This window comes from Apus apus, chromosome 2 (genome assembly GCF_020740795.1).
Source record: "Apus apus isolate bApuApu2 chromosome 2, bApuApu2.pri.cur, whole genome shotgun sequence".
Lineage (NCBI taxonomy): Eukaryota > Metazoa > Chordata > Aves > Apodiformes > Apodidae > Apus > Apus apus.
The window spans coordinates 33,640,447-33,664,038 of NC_067283.1; the positions used below are offsets into that span (position 1 = coordinate 33,640,447).

At 42.9% G+C, this 23,592-nt stretch overlaps 1 protein-coding gene across 5 annotated transcripts in view; it reads right to left on the reverse strand.

The window, feature by feature from the left end:
• The window catches only part of GSDME (gasdermin E), a 29,880-nt gene extending 11,242 nt beyond the window's left edge, over positions 1 to 18,638 (reverse strand). Inside the window, exons 1-7 of one of the 5 annotated variants that reach the window (XM_051611314.1) lie at positions 17,669 to 17,729; positions 15,819 to 15,931; positions 13,826 to 13,945; positions 13,155 to 13,385; positions 10,622 to 10,814; positions 1,753 to 1,924; positions 597 to 717 (exon numbers count right to left, since the gene is read on the reverse strand). In XM_051611314.1, the coding sequence (XP_051467274.1) occupies positions 597 to 717; positions 1,753 to 1,924; positions 10,622 to 10,814; positions 13,155 to 13,365 (697 nt within the window). In that variant the 5' untranslated portion in view covers positions 13,366 to 13,385; positions 13,826 to 13,945; positions 15,819 to 15,931; positions 17,669 to 17,729. Of the gene's footprint in view, positions 1 to 596; positions 718 to 1,752; positions 1,925 to 10,621; positions 10,815 to 13,154; positions 13,386 to 13,825; positions 15,784 to 15,818; positions 15,945 to 17,668; positions 17,730 to 18,130 lie in introns of those variants that run through there. The other 4 variants (XM_051611318.1, XM_051611317.1, XM_051611316.1 and 1 more) reach the window with 4 other exon arrangements.
• Between the last annotated feature and the right edge of the window lie 4,954 nt (positions 18,639 to 23,592).

Genomic DNA, 23,592 nt, shown 5'->3' on the forward strand with positions numbered 1-23,592 from the left:
GAAAAATAGGCTGAGAGGCTGGGTTTGTCCAACTTGGAAAAAATATTCCAAAAAGAGAACCTTACTGCAATCCACAACTACCCAATGCAACCATGAAGAGAAGACAGACTCCTGTATGATGATAGAATAAAAAATACACACAAAGTAAGGAAAGGGAAATCCTCATTACATATTAAGGGGTAAAAAAAAGTTCACCATGATGGTGGTCAAACATGAGAACAGGCTGTCCAGAGGGGTGATTGGATCTGGCTCTGGAAATAATAAAAATCTGAATCAAGGATACAAGCAAACTGATCTTACTCTGCAATCAGACAACAATTCAAAAGTTGGCCCTGCCTTGAGCTGGGGCTTGAGCCAGATGATCTCCTGTAGTCCCCTGACACTTAAGCTCTTCTGAGTTTACGATTTATTCACACCAGTGAAAAAGCATTACTAAATCATAAAAGCAGCATTTCACAGCACCAGTAACTATCAAGATAATGGAGATTATACAACACCATAATCTTCATAAACCCAGAAATGCAAAAATCACTGCTCAACATACAGCTCTATCCACAGCTCAATCAGGTGACACAGAAAATGAGTTTTACACTTACCAAACTGGCCACTGTGCTTTATAAACAGTTCAATTACACCATAGGCAATAGTGGTCGCAGGAGGAATTTCAAGGATCACACTAGAATCCTTCATCATACTTCCATTTTCACTCACTGAAACCTAGAGGACAGATTTATCTGTTTATCTGATTTAGCTATTGTGTAGCTTAAACTCAGAATTAGTTGAGAGGAAAAAACAGAGAGAGAATGTGCTTTATTCTCCATGATATCTAACTAAAGCATGTTACATATGACGCCTATGAAAGGAACTAAATGAGCAGTGAGGTAGAAGTACAATGCCAAGAGCAGCACTCAAACTCTTAGCTACCCTGTCCTCATACAAAGGTTAAGCTCCAGGTGCAGCTTTTGTGACACATGAAACAGTGTCACTAGGAAATGGGCATCCACCACAGCATCCTGCCCTCTTCTATCCTGACACCCCTTTTGCCCAGCTGGAGACTGGTTACCAGGAAGGTGGCACTTGTGCAGATGGTTCTTGAACTGCAAATCCCAGATTTCTGCTACTGGAGACACCCTGTACACAGAACTTATTCACCCGCAGCTTTAAAAAACACCAAACCCAAAACAACTTAGAACTAACAAGCATGTGTTTTGACTTCAGCAATTTCTTCTCAATTCACAGGCAATTTTTTCTCAGTTCATAGGCAGTTTTTCAGATATCATCACAATGCAGTTAATTTCTACACCCATGATCAAAACCAAATAGCTTCTCAATATGTACTAAAACTCAGTAGACACTGCAGACATTCTTGATGAATGACTACCTGGGTTTTCAAATGAATCTGCTTCAGCAGTGATTTTTGCTCTTCAACATTCACTGAATTGTTACATTTGGTGCATGTTCTGCTGTAGGCAGGAATCCACATAGAAACTGAATCACAATTTGACAGTATTGATAGAAATCACATTCCAGGCTCACACTAAAAGATGGCATCTTTTGCCAGTGAGGCAATGGAAAAAAACCATTTTACCCTTCAGAAGTTTCACAGCTAAGCAGTGCAGTTCTTACACCTGCAAGAGTTCAACATTAAAGAATCGTGAAAAATATTCTGAAATCTATTTGGAGAAATCATTAATTTCTTCTCAGTTAATCTGCAAATGTTTTATTTCTTGCAGATTTTTTGATAACTTTTACCTTTACTATTTTTGTACTGCATCCCATCGCTCCGCGGATTTTTTCTTCTGTCTGGGTATGTTCACATATCATACACTTCTGAGTTGTTATTATCTTTTCTCTCAAGATGCACAGCACTTCACGTTTTCTTTCTATTACTTTCTGCAGTAAACTACTGTTTAGATTTATTGTTCTGAAAAAGAAAAGAGGCCATTAACAACATACATTCTAGAATTGAGAAAAAAAACATTTTCTTTATTGCTTGATGAAGCTTCTATTGAAAAAAATAACAATGGTTTCTGTATGAGCAGTGTCCTCAAAATGATTATGTCCTCTTTTGTTATCTGGTAGCCATAATTATATGTATCACACAGTAAGTCCAAACACACATATTGAATTCTTGATTCCTTAATCTGAGGAAAAAATGGCAGTTTTCTGTATACTTCCTAAGCAAAAGAAAAAAGCAAGGGAGAACTAAAGACAACTTTAAGCTTCCAGTGTGATATGAAAGCAATCAGCCAGGCTTGTGGACACTGAATTGAATCCTCTGCTATTCACTCTGACATCAGCGGGTGACATTAACAGGTGACACTAACACAGTAGCAGAGTAACATCCCTGGCAGGGGATGCCAGCTAACCATTCTCTTCAGAGTCTCACGTTAGCACAAACAGTGCCAGTAAGTCCATGGGTCACATCCTGCAGTCTATACTCCAAATAATTATTTCAATCAAAAAACGTTAACGACGAGTACAAACAAATGACCTGTGCTCACAATTCATATTATGAACTCCCTACAGCCTCGCACAGTACTGCATTCATTTAATAGCCTAATACATAATAAGAATGTAATATAATAGTATCATCTACTTATCACAAAGCTCTGCTCAGAAAGATGGAATGTGCAGTCAAGGTACTGGAAGTCAAGAAATATACAGCCAGCAATCTTCCAGTCTGCTTAGTTTCTCCCTTTGCTATCAACTCCCATTTTTCCTTATAGTAGTTCTCAGGTTTTTCTCTCTTACCTGTCCAGATCAAGTTCTGTTTCTTCCCCCTCCCTCTCATTCACCTCAGCTTTGTTCCACAGCCAGCCAGCTCAACCATCACACTTTGTGTGATTTTTCTAATGTCTTCTACCCTTAAGATGACACCAGCTGTCCAAGGCTCTCAGCCTCAGTCTCCCCTCCTTTTCAGTTTATTGTCACCACTTTGCAGCCATCTGGCCAAACCCACTGTAATTTATCTCCTGTTCACCATTCAGTCCTGTTACCCGTCTTTGTACATCCTCTACCTTCTGCAACTGTGCCACCAGGTGCTCCTTAATAGGGGAGGTGATGTGGGCTCCTTTGCACCCAAGTGCTGATGTCCAGACTCACCCAGGACTAGGACAGCTTGAGTTGATCACCATTAGGACTGCTGGTCTCTAAGAGCTCACATGCAGGCAAAGTAGTGTCCTGACACACTGCTACCAAGTCACCAGAATTTCCCCTTGAGAGATGAACAGCAAAGCCCCAGTGCCAACACTCACAGCTTGCTAAGGATCTGTTGCAATGTCCCCTTAAGGCCTGGCCTGGCTTATTGTGATCAGCACTGACCAAGTATTTCAAAGGGCTGAACGAGAAAACATAGAAAAGATTTCATGGCTTTTGGGACTGTAAAGTCCTGTGTTCTTCATCAGTATAACCTCACAATTTACAGGTAATGACCAGGACCTCTACAGTCAAAAAACAAATTCACTGTGTGAGTGACCTCAATCTTTGGTCCAAACCTCCAACTGAACGAGTCATCTCTACTCCACAACATAATTCAGCGTGCGTTTAAAGGCTGCAGGAGGTATTTTCAAAGTTAAGTCCTTCTTAGAATGAGAAGAAGAAAGTGAACTCCCAGAAACAATATGAGGATTATTTTCTAAGAAAAGATGACAAAAATCACTACCCTGTCTTCTGGGGTGTTAACAGATTTTCTGGTTAAGTTAAATCAACTTCCTAACTGTATTTGATCTATTAAAATGCGCCATTTATATTAAGCTTTTGCAAAATATCCACCGCATGTCCTCTGATGAGATGTCATATATTCTATGAGCAGATAACTCTAGCAAGACAGCTGGAAGATTACAAGATTGCTATCCCTGGCTCAACTTACTCAGTCTTTTCTCCTCCCTTTTCCTGTAAATGGCTATTCATGGGGCTGAATGGCAATTCCGCCAAAATATGATGGAAAGACATGTCTGACTCTGCTTTATTTGAATCGATATATCTCTACTTTTAATTAAAAAGTTTTAGATTTATTAGATTCTGGAGTTTGGGATTTATGCAGTCTGTATAAGTGAAGTCAGCCTGGTTCTTTATTAAATTAAAAATATCCTGAGGCGATTTTTGATCTTTGCAGAGTTACATGCTTATATGAAAGTTCAATCAGTTGGAATGAACTGTCTGAATACCTTAAACTTGACTGTTTAAACATGGGAAAGAAAGCAATGCAGCAGCCAGTAGAAAAGCACCACCAAACATTCCTGAGATTATTAATATAACTTTTTTTTTTTGGTGCAAAGCTATGCTTTATGCTTGGAATGCAATGAATTTTTGGATTAAGCAACAACGGAAGAAATGTCAAGCAATCACAAACACTGCTGCACTTAGAAGTGTCTGCCAAACCACACCTATTAGTTTTCACAACAACAGACCATGCAGCCTATCATATACTTCACAATAGTAACAATGATTCTGAAGAAGTGTGCTAAGCATCTTGAAAATATAAATTAAGGCACTAAGAACTTGAAGTTTTAACATTCAACCTCAGAAACCACTGGGGAAGAAATACAATGAAGAAGCACAAAAGCAGTTTGTCATTTACTTTCATATGATGTATTTTTTTGCCTGCTTTAGAGGATGACAAACTCACCAGACATCCCTTAAAGTTACAGTAAAACAGTAAAAGAAACAAAATAATTTAAGGTAGAAAAATATAGATTAAATAGAGATTTGCAGTTTCTGAATGAATGTTAACATGAGAAGCATACAGAATATGATTTAACTCTAAACAAATGAATGACCAAAATAATTCAAGAGACTTCTACAGCATTCTGCCCAAGGTGGGACTGGCTCAGACTCCTGAACACTCTCGGCCACTGCCTCAGCCCCAGGAGTCAAGTGACTTTAATGAGATGCAGTCAACTGGAAAGCTGGCAGAAATGCTTTCCTCTTCTCACTTAGTGAGTGAATCCCACCAGATTCAGAGCTTTAAAACATGTACTTTTACCAACTGCTACACATACCTTCCTTTTAGGACAGCACATTTAAATGCTCTCTAGACTTCTGGCACTTTACTTTGTCATAAAACCCCTTACATTCTTAGTGCTCTCTGTGAGCACATCACGGGTTACCACTGGGGCACAGCCTGTGGAAGGCAAAACATTCTGCTCTTCTCAGTGACTCAAACAGGAGACAACATGAGGTAAGGAAATACCCAGCTTATCTACATTATCATTGAAAATAGCTAGCAAGAGCAAAATGCAACAGGGTTAAAGTTTGACAATCAGAGAAGGGCTTAAAGTATTGCAGGGCAATGGCTGCTGAATCTGAGCATATTTTTTGCCAAGGCTGAACTCATTTGCTAATATTCAGATATGAAGAAGATATCTGAATAGCAAGAGATGGTTGATTTAAACCCCTGAGAATACATGCATGCAGGCATAGGAATTGCATAGCATTATTCTTTATTTTACAGGTTCCGCTTCAGAGCTTCTTCTTCTGTCCTACAACCACCACTCTTTCACCATCTACTGTACAAGAGCCATCACTGATCTTGTGTGACCTGTACTACACCACCTCTCCTTCCCACCACAAAAATCTGAGCTGAAGTACTCAGAAGTAACACTACAAAAAACACAGTAAGATGTTGGTTTGCTAAGTCCCATTATCAACACTTGGGGATGAGCCTGTATAAATAAAGATCATTTCAAAGATTCTGATTGTTTGTTCTTCTTAAATAACCTTCCTGAGGTCAATGATTTACTGTGCTGGAACCTCTATAGGTCAAACATAAACAGAAAAGAATTTCTTTGAGCTTTGGTCTCACTCTCTCCATATTTAATTGGATGAAACACCTCCACTCTTCCTCCGCTTTTATTCAACCTTTTTCTTCCTGCGTGAGGAAAGCAGTAGAGAATAGAGAGGCATAAAGGCAATTTGCTGCAGACTGGAAACAGAAAACAAGGGAGAAAGGCAGAAACTAATGGAAAGGAAAGGAAAGAAAGACAACACTTGGCAGCAGAGCAGGTTCACACAGTTAAAGGAGAGGGCAGGAGCCTGCTCTAAACCCCACAGTTGAGACTGAGGGTCTTCCCTTCAGGTACAAAACTGCTGACGACACCATCCATAAAAGAGGTGGCTAAGACCATTTTTCCATCAAATCCTGTTTAGTCTTCTCAGTAACCCACCCCTCAAATCCTCAAAGCAAGGAGCTTGCAAATATGCAATGAATACCAAAAAGAATGGTTACTGCTATGAGTACTCTCCATCCTCAGTCTGAAGTCAGCACTGTTGCCTGCCTGCACAAATTTTCACTACTCCAAACTACTGATGAGTGAAAAACCTTTTCAGCTCTGCACTGGGCAACATCACCTTAACAGGGCCCCTCTCCCAGCTGCAGAGACATGGGTGGCCCACTCTCACAGCCTCACCCAAACGCAGCTTCTTCCATAACATCCACATGACTAACTTCAAAACATCTCTCACTGCTCCACCAGAAATTATCCACTTCATTTATAATGTGCAATATCTGCCATCTTCCACACAAATGCTGCTTGCTGCACAGTGAGAGCATTCACCCAAATTTGTTCCTTCTCTAAAGACCTCTAGATAAATCCATGGAGTAAAATCCACCGGACCTTGCTCTGTCACTTTCCATAAGGCACAGATGCATAATATTTCTTTGGTTAATCTGTTTCAAATATAACCTTTCTGACCTACTTCTTACAGTCACATTGGAACACAGTCTCTGCTATAGTCAGCTTACTGATAGCATTTCAAAATTTTCTCTACAGAATAACCTGACAATTACTTCATAAAACATCTTCTGCAAGAATGCCAAACACTTTTGAGAGTGCAAGTGACAGACAATTCACCCTCTTTATTTTTTAAATCAGACACACACAACTGATTTATTCAATTCTGTCTCATAACATTCTGTGACTTCATATTATCCATGTAGCACCTTTGGTAAAAAATGGAATGTTTTTCTCATCATAGTTATAAATGTTCAAGGAGTTTTAAACAAAACATCACAAAACGGGCTGAATTTTCATTGTACTCAGATTAGGCATAAGCAGCTATTTTTGTCTCAGCATGGACAAGAATTGAACCAATGAAAATGCACATGAAACGCAATATACAATTGTATAAAAATGTATTTCAATCATACCAAAGTATACTACTACTAACACCTGGGTATTTTAATATGCTAACTAGAGTTAGGAGTAATTCACATGAAATCATAGAAGTGTGACAGGCAAGCCTTTCTGCACCTGATATGCACTGACTAACTGCTGCCACATGGTCCCCTTTCTCTCTGCTGTCTCTGTTCTCTCAGAACTTCTATTTCAATCACCCAACACAACTTAGTGAAATGGTAAAAGCAAATGAATATTTTAATCCATGACAACTAGAGAGATTATAACCTCCTTGTAATCATTTTCACTGAAGGGAAATACAGACCAGTTGAGGTTGGAAGGTCATCTGGCCCAACCTCTGTGCTCAGGCAGGGACACCTAGTGCAGGCTGCCAAGGATCATGTCTCCAAGGTGGGAGACTCCACAAGCTCTCTGGGCAACCTGTGCCAGTCCTCAGTCACCCTCATTGTAAATAAAAGTGTTTCCTGATGTTCAGAGTCTCCTGTTCTGTCACAGGGCACCACTTAAAAGAGCTGGCTCCTACCTATCTGTATCTGTCCTTCAGGTATTTATACGCAATTAAGCAGCTCCCCCCTGAGCTGTTGGCTCATGTCCAAATGAGTGTCCACCAGGAATCCTAGGTGATTTTCTGCAAAGCTGCTTTCCAGCTGGTCAGCCCCCAGCACGTACTGATGTCTGCGGTTACTCCATGTGCAGAACTTTGCACTTGCCTTTGTTGACTGTGTGAGGTCTCACCAGCCCAGCCTATTGAGGTCCCTCTGGATGGCAGTGTGACCCACTGGGTTTATCAACCACTTCTCCCAGTTTTGTGTTGTCAGCAAACTTGCTGATGATACACTCATCACCCAGGTGACTAATGAAAATGTTGAACAGGACTGACCCCAATACTGTCCCCCGGGGTACACCATTAGTCATTAGCCTCCAAGTGAACTGTGCCACCAACCAATATTCTCCAGGCCCAGCCATCCAGCCAGTTTTCAGTCTACCTCCCAGTCAGCTCATCCAGCCTATACTTAATCAGCTTCTCTATGAGGATCTTATGGCAGACAGTACTGAAAGCCTTAAACCATAAAATGGAATATAATCTTAAATCCATAGCAATCTCACTGAGTTAAGGGCATAGGACTCTGACCTAAAATCAATATGTTACAGTACTCTGTGAATTAGCAAACACATTATAATACAAAAAGTATTACGTATCATAAAATATGCCAAGTTTATATACCTAAGAGTACCACTTACATAATATGCAATATGAAAATAAAGTGTGTTCTGTGTTTAAAGTGTCATTGCTCCTGCAAATCAGAAAAGATCTCCTCTCGCATCCTTCAGCTGTCATCCCTTTTCAGAAAAGGACTGCTATGTGGCATCTGGAATCTAATTAAAAGATCAGTAGGATTCTCCTCCAGAAGGTTCACATAAAGGTGACAGGAAACTGATTAGCTGCAATTCAGTACTTCCCATTTGTTCAACCTTGAAGACTCACATGACTTTGTCCAGAAGCCATGTCAGCTTTGACTTTTGTATTCAAGAGTTTTCTGCTATTTATCTGCAACTTTGACTTACAAGAGTAACACTTTAAAATGCAACTTTATTAGGCCATATATGTGGAAATAATAAATGAAACAATGATTGAACAAACAAGCAATCAGCAACGTATCTTATTAGATGAAATCAAGGAACACTTAGCTGACTCTCATCTCACAAGGACCGACATGTAATCAACTTAGTACCATAACGCTTTGCATCCAAAAAATCACTAACTTCTAGGCATCAGCCACTCCTGAATGCTGAATTCCTGAATTTCACACAATTCTCCATGAACAAGATGAAAGCTAGAGGTATGGACACAAGCCAGCATAAAATATTTATGAATGAGTAACTGCAATTCCATTTGTATGGCACTGCCACAGTTCCCAGTGAGCCTCAGTGATATGCTGAAGAAAAAAATAAAAACTAAGCTATCCTCATAATTTTCAGGGCTCTGACAGAAGCCAGACTGTGTATCAATTATATACATTTTATCATAAGCCTTAATACACTATGAGCATCTTCTCTATGAACTAAGACCTAGCTCCTTGTATAAAGGGGCACACACATTAGCCCCATTTATAGTTAGACTCAGATCAGCACAGAGCTACTGATTTTCCACACTCAAAATAAGATAATGTATTTGTAAGTATTTAACTACATTCAGGATTACAACCTCAGGATGTGCTGAAGTGAATTTAATTTGCTATGGGAGGATTATTTGTTTGAACAGAGCAGGTAACTTACTGAAGAAACCTAAGTAAAAGCTTACTGATCTGAATAGAAGTTACTCCTGTTTTGTTTTGTACAGGACTCTATCTAGTGGTAGAAACAAGATTCTAAACCTTGACTGACACTTTTTTTCTGATACTAGATGCATACTAATTATACAGGCCTGGTACACACATTTACCCCAGTATTTTCAGCTTTTAACAAAGCATTTAGTAACAAGATAGCAAGGTGCCTTGTTTTAATGAACAGGTTTGTTGACTTGTGAATGCTCACAATAAAAACAACAGCAGGTAGCTGTTCCTGTGAAAATGGAGAATTGATTATTTCTAGAACACCAGTACATCCAAAGAAAATTTACACTGCTTCCAAAAACTATTGCACTGACAAGAAAAATCTATCATCTTTGTCTTCAGAGCACCAGCAAAGGCTATTAAAATGTATGACACCACCTTCTATAGATCTAGGGTACAAGGCTGTCACAAATGAACCATCCTCTTCTCCCATGAGTCAGCACCTGCAAAACCCAGTAGATCCCTGACCTGCCAGCTGCTTGCCAAGTAAGCTTTGGTCTGTGACCGTCCTTCTGCAAGATTAAATAGGACAAGAAGTGTTGTGTACCTTGTAAAATTACAAATACAGTTTGGAAAATCTGGGGTTCTCCCCTCAGTTATTAAGAGTGTGTAAGAGTGAGCAATAGATCTATAAAGTGCATTTTGTTCAACATGCACTGACCATGCTTGCTCACTTTTACTACTCCTTCAACTTCAAATAGCTCAATTTTCTAGCACAGCCACTCACACACACAAAATTATAAAGCCTGCTTATAAGAATATTCTTGTAAGGTAGTTCTGAATTCAGTTGCCACTGCATTTCCCCCAGTAACAGAGAAAAAACAATCCATTTGTTCTTCCAGATTCTTACCTCAAATACAGTCCCCCAAAGAAGGGAGGATTTGGTTCTTGTTCCACGTGGTAATTCATGAAATCACAGAGCGATTTATTTAAAATGAAAGGGAAAGGTTTGACCACCAAGCTTTAAAAATCTGGAAATTCTCCTTTTCGTATAGATTACTTATCACCTGAAGATAAGACCTTACAATAAAAATAATCCTCAAACTATGACAACACTAAAGAATCAATGATACAGTGATCACAGCTGGCCCAAGTCTTTCAGCTCAGCGATCTTTCCTGGCCATTACAATGTCCACCTTAAAAACATACCTATCCTTGACGTCTTTCATAAGCTGCTGCAAGTCAATCTCCTGCTTCCTCAGGTTTCCAAATGAGGACTGGTTTTCCACATAGCCCTTCCCTCCAGCTCCCAAGCTGATCTTTCCAAATGATGCTTCAATACTTCCTTGAACAAAATCTTCAAACTTTCCAGTATATTTTGCAAAGTCAGACTCCACAATTACTAGAAAAGCAACAAAAATAATTTTTACCTGTGAAGAGAAGTGCTGAAATAGTCCTGAAGTGATTGGAAAAACAGAAACTTATGGAAAATATGAAATGTTAGTGAAGGCAAGGAACAGTACCCAGCAGGTCAATAATGACATTTACAGCTCTGCAACTCTTACTTCTGCTTCTTCCATATTTTCACCATCTTTGCCTCACTATCTTTTTTGCCATTTAAGGAACACATAAGGTGACTGAAATGTTCTGCTATGCAAGTGCTATGCAAGATTTATAAAGAATGATTGAAACTTTTTTTCAGCTACAAGGGAAAACTACAAAGCAGACCTGCTTGTAAAATAGGGTTAATATTCTGCCATTATCTCAACTTATCTCAGCATAGGGCCTGTCCCAAAGCTCACTGAAAAACAATGGAAGCACCTAATTGGCTTAAAAAAACCCTGAATCTTATATACATCTAAACCAAAAAAACTGACACAGAATCAGCTAATCTTCCAAGCCAGCTACAATTAAAATCTAAACTTAGGGACTTATCTCTTTTCCTATATGGAATTGAGACATGCCCAGAAAGATGGGATACCAGATCATTAATCCTAAAATCTGGCTAGGACTGCCACAGCTGGATGAAGAAAGAAGTACAAGGGTCAACTATTTTTAACAGTCTGTGCAAGAAAGGAAGCGGTGGTAAAACTTGCTTGGCCTTGCCTGTGCAAGCATTCCCTGGGCTACTATCACTAACAGGGCACTGTTTATCCAGTGCTTTTTGACATGGAGCACAGTGTATTTTCATGCTATTATCAGATACTGGAATCCCAAAAAACACATAGCATCATAGAATGGTTTGGGTTGGAAGGGACCTTAAGGATCATTACTTCCAAACCCCCTGCATGGGTAGGGACACCTCTCACTAGATTAGGTTGCTCAGGGCCCCATCCAACCTAGCTGTGAACATTTCCAGGGATGGGGTTTCCACAACCTCCTTGAGCAACCTCTTCCAGTGTCTCACAGAATCATAGAATCATAGGGGTTGGAAGGGACCTCGAAAGATCATCTAGTCCAACCCCCCTGCCAGAGCAGGGTCACCTAGAGTACATCACACAGGAAGGCGTCCAGGCGGGTTTTGAATGTCTCCAGAGAAGCAGACTCCACAACCTCTCTGGGCAGCCTGTTCCAGTGCTCTGTCACTCTCACAGGAAAAAATTTTTTTCTGATATTCACCTTAAACCTCCTATGTTCCAATTTGTATCCATTACTCCTTGTCCTATCACTGGTCATCACTGAAAAAAGCTTAACTCCATCTTCTTGACACTCACCTTTTACGTATTTGTAAACATTGATGAGGTCACCCCTCAGTCTCCTTTTCTCCAAACTAAAGAGGCCCAGCTCCCTCAGCCTTTCCTCATAAGGGAGATGTTCCACTCCCTTAATCATCTTAGTAGCTCTGCGCTGGACTCTTTCAAGCAGTTCCCTGTCCTTCTTGAACTGAGGGGCCCAGAACTGGACACAATACTCCAGATGCAGCCTCACCAATGCAGAACAGAGGGGGAGGAGAACCTCTCTTGACCTACTAACCACACCCTTTCTAATACACCCCAGGATGCCATTGGCCTTCTTAGCCACAAGGGCACATTGCTGGCTCACCACTCTCCTAGTGAAAAATTTCCTCCTAATGTCTAACCTAAATCTCCCCTCTTCCAGTTTTCAGCTATTACCTCTTGTTCTCTCAATACTAGCCCTTGTAAAAAGCCCCCCATCAGCTTTCCTGCAGGCTTCCTTCAGCTACTGGAAGGCCACTATAAGGTCTCCCTGGAGCCTTCTCCAGGCTGAACAGCCCCAACTCTCTCAGCCTGTCCTCATAGGAGAGGTGCTCCAGCCCTCAGATCATCTTTGTGGCCCTTCTCTGGATTTTCTCCGTGAGCTCCATGTCCTTCTTACGTTGGGAGCTCTAGAATTGGACACAGTACCCCAGGTGGGGTCTCACAAGAGCATTACTCTAGGGGAATTTCAGGGAAAAAAAATATACTAGGGGAGCTCCTGTGGCTACAGACAGCACCGTTATTAAACAGTAGGCTGCTTGACAACCTTCAGCACTCCATTTCAGCAGTCTATCTATGCAAAATATTTCTATATTAAAAAAAAAAAAAATATTACTATTGGTTTTAGTTAAATGAATAGTCAAGTAAGAAAAGATCCAGTCATCTCATATCCATGGATGGAGAACACTTCACACCATTCCTCTGAAAGGAGCCCTCTTGTAACACAATTGAGAATAACAACAACAAAGATGAGGCTTTGCCCTCTTCCTATCTGCAATAACAGTGCTGCCCAAGTATGGCTTTACCTGGTTTTATTGGTTTGTCTTCAGTAAGCACATCATTCAGGGTGACTGTTAAGAAATGATACTTGGGCTTCTGCCAGCACCAGAATTTCTTCCTTTTTGTAACTAAGCTCAGAAGCTGCAGCTTGTCTGAAGCATTCAAGTGGGACACAGCGATCAAGTCACCTCCGCTGTCAGTTTCTCTCACAAAATTCTTTGTTGCTTTTGCAAACATTTTGGGGAATCAATTAAAACCTGAAAGAATACATGTTTTTCAACAACTACAGCTGGAAAGTGTAAATATTTACATTATCAGTTTAAGAAGCTTTTCATAGTATTGGTATTAGTGCAGGAACAGTTAGCGTTTTCACCCCAACTTCTCCACTCTGAGCTGGGAGTCGTGACAGTTTAAACCACTTATCCCGAAGTTCAAAGGTCTCCACAGTCAGAGATTAAAGAATTTTAGTTAAAATTTTAAATAAGCAACAGTGAATAAGCAAAGAACAATGCATTGCAAACCCAATATACAAGGCTTAAACATTACAACAGTAACAACTTAAATTTATGACTGCACAGATAATGAAGAAAGAAAACAAACATATAAGAAAAGAAATACTCCACTCAGCAGTTGGGAAGCTCCTTCAAGGAATGCTCCCAAGTGATTAGTCTGTTGGGCAGGAAAAAACAAACCTTACCTGAGGTTCCAAGAAAAGGCATCTACTAATGAGCACCCCGCAGAGACTGGCTGGGATGATGAGAGCACTGGTGCAATGGCAGAGGATTTCTGCCTCCACGCAGAATTCTTCTTTTATTACCTAACATAAAATTATCTTACTCCATATAAGGTAATGGGTTATTAGTCACACAAACTATCTTGATCATCTGAACAGTGTGTAAACACATACAGGGATAATAAAAAATTATTCTATAAAAAGCAACAAGCATTTTTGTTGGCATCTTTGTGACCAAGTTTTGTTTCTGGACTATACCCCAGAAACATCTCAATTTTTTACTTTCTGAACCATTTTACCCTGAATGTTTTCCAATTTTACATTTTCCATTAGTGTTACTACAGCTAAATTGAGCATGTTATTTGCAACTGTTATTCATACCTGTTGATCAGCTACATACATTATCTTATTCTAGCTTTTAAAGATGTTCAATTAAAAAATATTGGCATCTCTTACTGTGTAAGATTTCCTTTATCCCAAGAAATGCATTTTGCTGTATTTACAACTGTGAACAATTTAAATAATGGAAACTGGCTAAATATTAAAAATGACCACTCACAACTGCTAAACACACAATTCTACTAAATTAATTTTTGATCTTTTTAAAAAAATCTAATATTTTTTAGTTTTTCAACTCTATGTTACCTGAGCTAATTATGTTTCCAGAACTACATCAGTTTGCTAAAGTTGGCAGCATTCCTTTGAATTGCCCAGCTGACAATGACTGGAAAGTTCAACTAAGAGTATAAGATGCCTTAGCTGGATACCTACATGTTCATTATTAATTATGTGTCTCACTCTGCAGAGATGTTAGATTCATCATTTACAAATACCAGCCAGAATAAGTTAGAACAGACTTCAAACAAAAACTGATATTACAGTGGGCGATGAGGATTGTTGAGAGAACACAGAAAACTAAGACGTAAATTGCTGGACCACTGGCTCCATGTTTTAGTATAAGCCGAAGGATAGGGGAAAACAAACAAAAAAAGCCTTTTTGCAAATGAGAACTTAACCTTCCCTTTAGCTTTTCCCAAATCCCATTTCAGGTAACATTTCACACAGTATTTACTGATTCGTGTTGAGGCATCTGCGTTCTCATGAAACCCCCATGGCCTACTCTTAGCTCTCTACCTAAGCAAGTAAAGGGTGTTTCCCAACAACACCTGCATGGAGCGGATTTCAGCAATGTCAAAGGCACGTAACATTTTACTGAAGGGTCTTCTGGACTTTCATTGCAACTGTGGCTGCAACAAACATCACAACAGCCCCCGCTGTATGCAATGGGAGTATTTCCACTTGTTTTCTTGCTCTTTGAGCTTTTACTTAACAAGACTGATTTTTTGTGTGTTCTTAAAGTTCTCCTCCTTAATTTCCCTGATTTTAATCTCAGTGAGAACACCTTTAACAGAAGGAGCAATGCAGCTCCACTGCCACAGAAAAAAAATCCCACAAACAAAAACAAAGCAAAGCAAACAAACCAATGCTCAAAGAGCCCAAAAACCTAATTTTCTTTTTCCCTGGGACTCCTGCATGATGCTATATTTCACAACCAACCAGATGACCGATTTGTACAGGAGGGGACCATTAAGAAAAATCTCATTGCCTGCATTAACTACTCTTCCCCAGCATAACCTTCTTCAGACATGCATTACATGACTGTTCACTCATTCTGATCCCATCCCTACCACCATCAACTCATGTGGGATTAGTCTCTGAGAATAAAAAGACCCACCAATTTCTGAGGAGTTTTTCGTGAGACAAAATGCAAAAAACAGTTCCTATGATTTTGTATCGCTACACGCTCTCTAAATCTCATGAGAAGAACCATCAATTAATTCTACAAAACTTCCAATTCGTGGTGGTTTGCCTCCACTACCAATCACTGTGCTTCTGACTACCAAAAAAGACATCTGGGAAAGACGACAGAGCACTTACAAGGGCTGCTGACACTCACCAGGCAGAAGAGATGGGACTGTCTTCAGCCTCAGTGTCAGCATTAGCCTCTCCCACACTCTGCTGTGCTGGGAACGTCTCTGCAGGGAGCATATTTGCTGGTGCAGCTTGTACCTGCAAAGCCAGAGTGTTCTATCCAAATTCCTGCTTGTGCCTCTTCAGACATAGTGTCTTTAACATAAATTCTAAAACGTGCACAAATATCATGTTTCACTAGTTCACAAAACAAAGGCATAGACTATGCCCTTAGCCAGCGTCAGGGAGGTAGTACAGCTACCAGGATCCACAGCATCCTGACTAAACGGGACACGGAGCGGTTCCAGATATAGCATTAAGGAAACTCTGCATCTGGAGTTTCTTCTGGAAATTTTGTTAGAGCTGTACTTGGTTTGGCAGAATTAAAAGGGAAGGTATCAAAGCTAGCAGGGAAAGCCTGTCAAGAGTGAATCCATTCTTGCAGACCAATAGCTAGGCATGAAAGCAGAAGAGGAAGGAGGTCCCTCCTTGCCTACCAAGAAATTTAAAATCAGCCTGGAACTGAGCTACAGGAGGGCTGTTCAATGAAGGGGATGAGATCAAGTGAAGATGTTTACAGCAACTTCATTATTTACTTAAGCAAACAAATCTTACCCTGCTTCTTTATCACAGCTCCCTAACTCAATGTTGTAGGACATTTGATCCAAAGAAACATTTTATGAATAACCAGTGTTTACCTTTGTCAGCACAAAAGCCAAGTTCTCAACAGCTGCCCAGCATTTCTTACATTCTGCATACATTTACACTGACCTTTAAAAAAAACACCTTATTTCTCCATTCAACATCAGACTACGCCGCACACCTGGCACAGCACACAAGGAATTTGGGAAGAGGGCAACAAATGGATCACCAAATGTCAGCACATCCCTCGCCAATCCAAGTTTTAAGGAAGGCCAAAGATGACCATGCAGGAGCCGTGGTGTCGGAAGAGCCACGAGGCGCCAGCCCTGCTGTGCAGCAGTGGTAACGGCCCTTGAATCCTAATGAAGTCGGAGTTTATGGCAAAAAGCGACTAAGGCACTGAAATGATGACAAGCAGCATGTGTGTTTTATTACAAAGCCTCACGGCTATTTTCACCTCCTCTCCAGATAATGTAAAACCAGCCATAACCACAAAATGCAGTCCTTGAGCGCACGTGGTCCCTGAAAGAACACCTGATGTATTTTAGCCCCGGACCCTGCCCTCTCTTGTGCCTCGAGGCCCGTGCGGTGCGTGTCTCGGGAGCTGCTGCACAAGACCAGGGCCGCTGGGCGCAGCGGGAGCCCGGCCCCGTCGCAGCCGGCCGGGCGCCATCCCGCCAGGCAGAGGTGCGAGGGCCCACGGCGGGAGCCACACGCGTCAGGAACGGGCCCAAGGCAGGACAGAGAGGGGACGAGCTGCCCTCACCCTGGGTGGACAAAACCAGCCGCCCTACCAAGCCTGAGGCGCCTCGGGCGGGGGTCCGAGCACAGGGATCCCCCTCCGAGGCTGCGGCGGCCCCGCCGCTCCCGCTTCAGCCCCTCTCCGCGCTGCCAGGGCTGAGCCGCGGCCACCCCTCGGCTCTGCCCCCCGGGAAGCCGCAGGACGCCCATCGGGAAGGAAAGCAGGGCTTCAGCAGCCAGCGAGGCCGCCGGGGGCTCCTCCCGAGCGTGTGGCAGGCTCGGACGGGCACACGGCGGCCGAGGCCCCGCGCTGCCTGCCCCGGCCAGCGAGCAGCACGCAGCGGCTCGGCCCGCCGAGCAGGGAGGGGCGGCAGCGGCCGGGCCCCGGGGCGGGCGCTGGGGAGCAGGGCACGGCCGCCCTCCGCCGCCTCTCCGGGCCCCTCCTGTACTCACGGCTTTCCCGGCGATCCCCACCGCAGCCGCCGGGCCCGAGGATGCGGCGAGCCCCGCCCGCGGGGTGTGCCGAGCCGAGCCGCGCCCCGAGGCGAGGTGCGGAGGGCGAAGCTCAGCCCGCGGCCCGGGGGCAGCCCTGGCAGCGCACGGGAGGGCTCCCCGCGGGCGCAGGGGCGCGGAGGGGCGCGGCGGGGGAGCGCGAGCCCCGCCCGCCTGCTGGGGCCGTGCGGGAGGGCGCGGGGCAGCGCCGCGGGGCGCGGAGCCGCCATCTTGGCGCAGCGCGGGGGCAGCGGCGCGGGAGCGCGGGCGGGTTGTGTCTCCCTCGCCGCCCGTCCCTCCTTCCCTCCCGCCTGCGCCGGGCCTGCCTCACCCCCCGGGCGCGGGAAATCCGGCCCCGCGGGGCTGCGCGGTGTGGTGGTGCCGCCCTGCGAGGGGCTGCGCTGCGGGCTCGACTGTCCTCACCGGCTCAGCCAGGGGATGGGCCGCTGGCTGTGCGTGGCTCCTGGCGTGGGGTACTGCCCGTCAGAGAACACAGACAGCTTCCACTACGGCGAGTTACCCGATGGTGACGTTCGATGGCGCAATTAAAAAGGAATTTTTCGTGGCATCCCCTCAAATCTGGGTTGATCGCCCCCGGTCAGAAATGCAGCGGGTCAGTGGCCTGTGCGCCAGGTCTGTTGGAAGCAGCAGCCCTGCCGCGTGTCTGCTGCAGGGTTGCGGCTTTAGGGTTGGCACAGTTGTCTTGGGAGCTTGCAGGGTGTCCTGGCTTCGGCTGGGGTAGAGCTAATTATTCTTATCAGTGGCTAGAATAGTATTGGTTTCAGTATGGGATTTGATGTGAGAAGAAAGTTGATCATATACTGATAGTTTTGCTTGTTGCTAAGACCTCGAGGACCTTTTAACTTCCCATGCGCTGCTAGTGTGCAGGTGCACAAGAAGCTGGGAGGGAGCATAGCCAGGACAGCGGAAGCTGACCCAAACTGACCAAGGGGGTATTCCGTACCATAGCATGTCATGCTCGGTATATGAAGCTGGAGGAAGAAGAAAGGGGGACATTCGGAGCGATGGCGATGGTCTTCCCAAGTAACCCTTTTGCTTGATGGAGCCCTGCTGTCCTGGAGATGGCTGAACCCCTACCTGCCAAGGGGAACTAGTAAATTAATTCCTTGTTTTTCTCTGCTTCCATGCACAGCTTTTGCTTTACCTATTAAACTGTCTTTATCAACCCACAAATTTTCTTTCTTTTACCCTTCCAACTCTCTCCCACATCCCACTGGAGGAGAGTGGGTGAGTGGCTGTATGGTGCTTAGTTGTTGGCTGGGGTTAAACCATGGAACAGTTGTCCAAATGGGATTTTCCAAGCCTTGAATAGCAGCACTGTGGAAGATGAGAAATGTGGTCAAGGGAGCATGGGGCAGGTTCGTGAACCATAGTATGAAATTCTGAGCTCTGCCACTGTATCACAGCTCTTTGAAAACAATGCAGCACCAGAACAAAACAGCTTGGTTGTTTATGATACCAAAGGACTAATCCAGTGTGAAAAAGATGAATCTTCAGAATTTTGGTTTTTCAAGAAAGTAAATATAAAATAAATAATTTTCAAGAGAACAGTGCCACAGGCCAGGTACTTTCCTTCTGCTTTGAAGAGAACAGTCCCAGGTGACAGGCACATGTAGCGAAAGAATCAACCATTTCTTCCATTCCGTTTAACTGTGTACATTATTCAAAACTTCAAATTAATTTCAGGAGATTTTAATCCATTCTGATTCCCCCAGGTGACATCCTTAGTGAATCAATGATGAATAGATTTCTCTTCTGAGGTTGCTCCTGCTTACAGAAATCTGAACAAACAGCCTGAATAGAACTAAGTGCCTGCCTTTGTAATAATTTACTTTTTTATGGGCTAATTAAAACAGAAGAAAAGAGGACGCTTCATTCTTAGAGCCTCATCCTGAGAAAGAGCACCCACACATCCTCAGGAGATCTCTTTTTAGGGAGCTGCAGAATAGCTAGCTCTGGTACGATCTCCCACGGTGGCCAGTAATAGCACACATTCCATCAGCTATCATGTGTTTTTCCAGGGAGTGGCAATGTGTGATTCATTTCAACTGCAAGTGTCTGTTAAAGCACGTTTTGAGAAACCAAGCCAGGAAGTTGCACTGAACCACATTACCATGGAAATATTTACAAGGGAGGGGGGACACAGAAAGAGTGAAACTCGACAGTCGTTTTAAGGATGTTGCTGGGATTGCAGATACACCAAAAAAGCGTTATTTGTACCCAGGAGTTTTACGTATTTTAAAGAAAAATCTTCAAGCATAAATCTGTCCACTTGAAACACACAAGCTAGCACAGGATAGCTTTAAGATGCTTCTCATTAATTAGAAGAGACAGAAACATAGTTCTGGGTATCAGCAAACAGTTTTCGGGCTATAAATGAATAAATGAGACAATTATGGGAATGTCACCACTTAAAAATGTAAGTAATACACATAATAAGTGAGTAACAACACAACCTGAAAGGAAGAAAAGAACCCAACACAGCAGTCATGTGCTCTTTGAACACTTCTGTAAATTCCTCAGGTATGACATTAAGAAACCATTGAGCAGGCCACCACGAGATGCCGGCATTGCAGAATGGTTATTCCTACTTGCTACAGAAAAAGTCTTTGCATCCTACAGAGGTTTCGCGTTAGATTTTGGGTGTGTGTGTGGTGGCACAAAGTGGCCTTATTTTTTTTCAACCATTGACCTTAAGATACAGGTTCAAAATTGGCTGCAAAGGGGAATTTATTAAATGGCTTTTTTATTTTTTGTCTCGGATTTCTCTAGCTTAAAAACTTCTAAATGCTTGCACAGGATCAGTATGAACAGAAGTACTAATGGTATATAATGCCTCGTAGCCTTCAATGAATTGTTTCAGGTTTCATCCAGCCTGGCTACAAGGCACTCACTGAAATTCAGCCTATATATTGACCTATCAGGGGGTTGTCCAAAGCTTGATGTTGCTGCATGCAAGGCTTTTTTTACACTCTCACACTGGCTGGAGAAGGGTCTGCTGGCTTCAGTTCTGTGGAGGAAATGGAAAGAAAGTGTGAAGCTATTTTGGGCTTCCATTTTAAAAAAGATACTTGGGGGAGCAAATCTTTTTAAAGGTGTCCAGGATGGTAAGCCAAATCATCCGCAAAAGAATGAACTTCTTTATTCCCCCATTTATTTTCGTAAGAATAAAAGATCTGAACAGTTTTTTTGTCTCTTTCAAATCAGCTACCCAGCCTCATTTGTATTTCACATTAAAATTCATCTCCTGTTCTGGTGGGATGCTCTGTAGTTTCTCCTGCACCATTCAGCCCTCCCAAACATTTCCTGTTGCGAACAGCAGCTCTCTCGCTCTCCTGCTGGTCGGGCTGTCACCAGCAGTGCCAGCAGCAGGCGACAGGCTTAGCAAACAGCAGCTCACTGTGCTCTGCTTCGGGGAGATGAGCGGGAGGGTGCCGTGAGCCTGTGAGTTCAGAGCAGCCAGGAAACCATTCGGCTGCATTTCCCTACCCGCGGATGTCAGGTTCTGTCCCGTCAGCTCTAGATAGCAGCGATGGGAAGGTGGTGCCTTTAACCATCTGGAGATTTTGCCTCTGAGAGGAGTTTGGCCTCTGTTTATAGGCTGTTTTGTTGTCAAGTTCAGCTCTGCTGCGTTTAGGAGTACGAGGAAACTTCTAGGCCCGTGGAAGGACAAGTGGAGGGTGCCACGCTGAGATGCGGGAGGCGGCAGGTGTGTTCAGTGTAAGTCAGTACAGCCTGTTTGCTGTAACTCAGTCAGAGCTTGGTGTCTCAACTATTGGTGTTGGCATGGTGGGAAATAGTACTACATCTACCGTTCTGTAGTAAATGTATTGTGGTGCTGTAAAAGCTCTTATCCCCATGGTGACTGCGTTTTAGGGTGGCTGTAACTGTATCTAAAGATCTACCTATGAAAACCTAGTGATTATTTGATGATTTTCCCGTGACTTTAAGAAAATTGTCAGAAAGGGTTGGTAGGATCATGTCTAATAGATTGTGGTTACCTAAGAAGACACCTAGTGATGTCTTTAGCCATATTACGGAGGACAGTTTGCATGAAGCTGCATGAATGAAGTGCTTCTAACTTTAAATTGTAGATTAAATGGCAGCCACGGAACTTTATTTCTTTTACAGACCGAGGGAGTGTTGGTTGGTGAAAAGCTCGGCATGAGCCAGCAACATGTGCTTGCAGCCCAGAAAGCCAAGCATGTCCTGGGCTGCATCAAAAGAAGCGTGGCCAGCAAGTCAAGGGACATGATTCTGCCACTCTACTCTGCTCTCATGAGACATCACCTGGAGTGTTGTGTCCAGTTCTAGAGCCCCCAAGATAAGAAGGACATAGACCTGTTGGAGTGAGTCCAGAGGGCCACAAAGATGATCTGAGGGCTGGAGCACCTCTCCTATGAACACAGGCTGAGACAGTTGGGGTTGTTCAGCCTGGAGAAGAGAAGGATCCAGAGAGAACTTACAGCAGCCTTGCAGTGCCTGAAGGGGCCTGCAGGAAAGGTGGGGAAGGACTTGTAGTGAGAGGACAAGGGGTAATGGCTTAAAACTGGAAGAGGGGATATTTAGGTTAGACATTAGGAAGAAATTCTTCCCTATGAGGATGGTGCGACACTGGAAGATGTTGCCCAGAGAAGCTGTGGAGACCCTAGCACTGGAAATGTTCAAGGGCAAGTTGGACGGAGCTTGGAGAAACCTGATCTAGTGGGAGGTGTCCCTGCCCATGCAGGGGGTTGGAACTAGATGGTCTTTAAGGTCCCTTCCAACCCAAACCATTCTATGACTCTATGAAAAGTCTTTTGCCATAATAGTTTATTACAAGCCATCTGGTCTCATTAATGTTTTATCAAAAACCATCTGGCTGCTGTATTTTTCAAGCTATTCAGTAGCAGGACTTCCTCATAAATTATCCAAAAGGAATGGCTATCAAACTATTGTGTGGGAGCCACAAACATTTATGTAAGCCCTATATAAACTGTTATTTTCAAAGCATCTTATTCTGCATTAAACTACAAAAGACTATAAAAAGTATCAGGAATAAAATTTGAAATAAAGCTTATTTCCTGTGCTTCTTAATTTTTCGACTTTTTTTTTTACATCTTTTGTTCTCAGCCTGTTGGAACAGGACCTACAAAGTCAAATTATGAACTGTATTAAAATAACAAATGTTAGGATTTTTTTTTTTTTTTCAATAAGTCATTATAAACAGAGGATACCCATCACTGAGCCTTCAAAAAAAAAAGAAGAAAGGAGCCCTTTATCTTTGTGTCTCTGCACACATACACCTTTCAGACTTGTCAGCATGTTGGCAGGGCTCTTTATAATACAACTGTGGCAGTATTTAAATTATAGTTGTACAGTGCCTAGTGCTATGGGCATCTTGGTACAACTGATTGTAAGCTATTACAAAATATGCATTGATTTAATACATTGTTCTTCCACTCCTAATTGCTCTACTGTTACATTTTCAGATCAATAAAAAACGAGATCCTAAAATTAGTGCAGTTCATACTGATTTCGTTATCTATAGACAACCTTAAAAGTTGCAGTGAATGGAGGAACCAGGGAGAGCACAGCTAAGGAAATCGCAGGAAGTTTAGGACAAAACTGGCAAAAAAAGAGGAGTTAAATGGCCTGTGGGGAAGAGCCTGTGACTGGAGCTGCCTGTAGAGAGGAAAGTTGGCTGCAAGAAATTATTGTCATTGATCAGCTCCGCAGGTTTATTCTGGGTCACACAATTCCTCTTCCATCCTCTGAACGGATGTGTATGCACAAGTGCCCTCAAAACCACTCACTGTCCAACGGTGGGAGCAAGTGATTTGGGCAGAATTTCCCAAAGAATCCGCAGCGTGCAACAGCAGTTC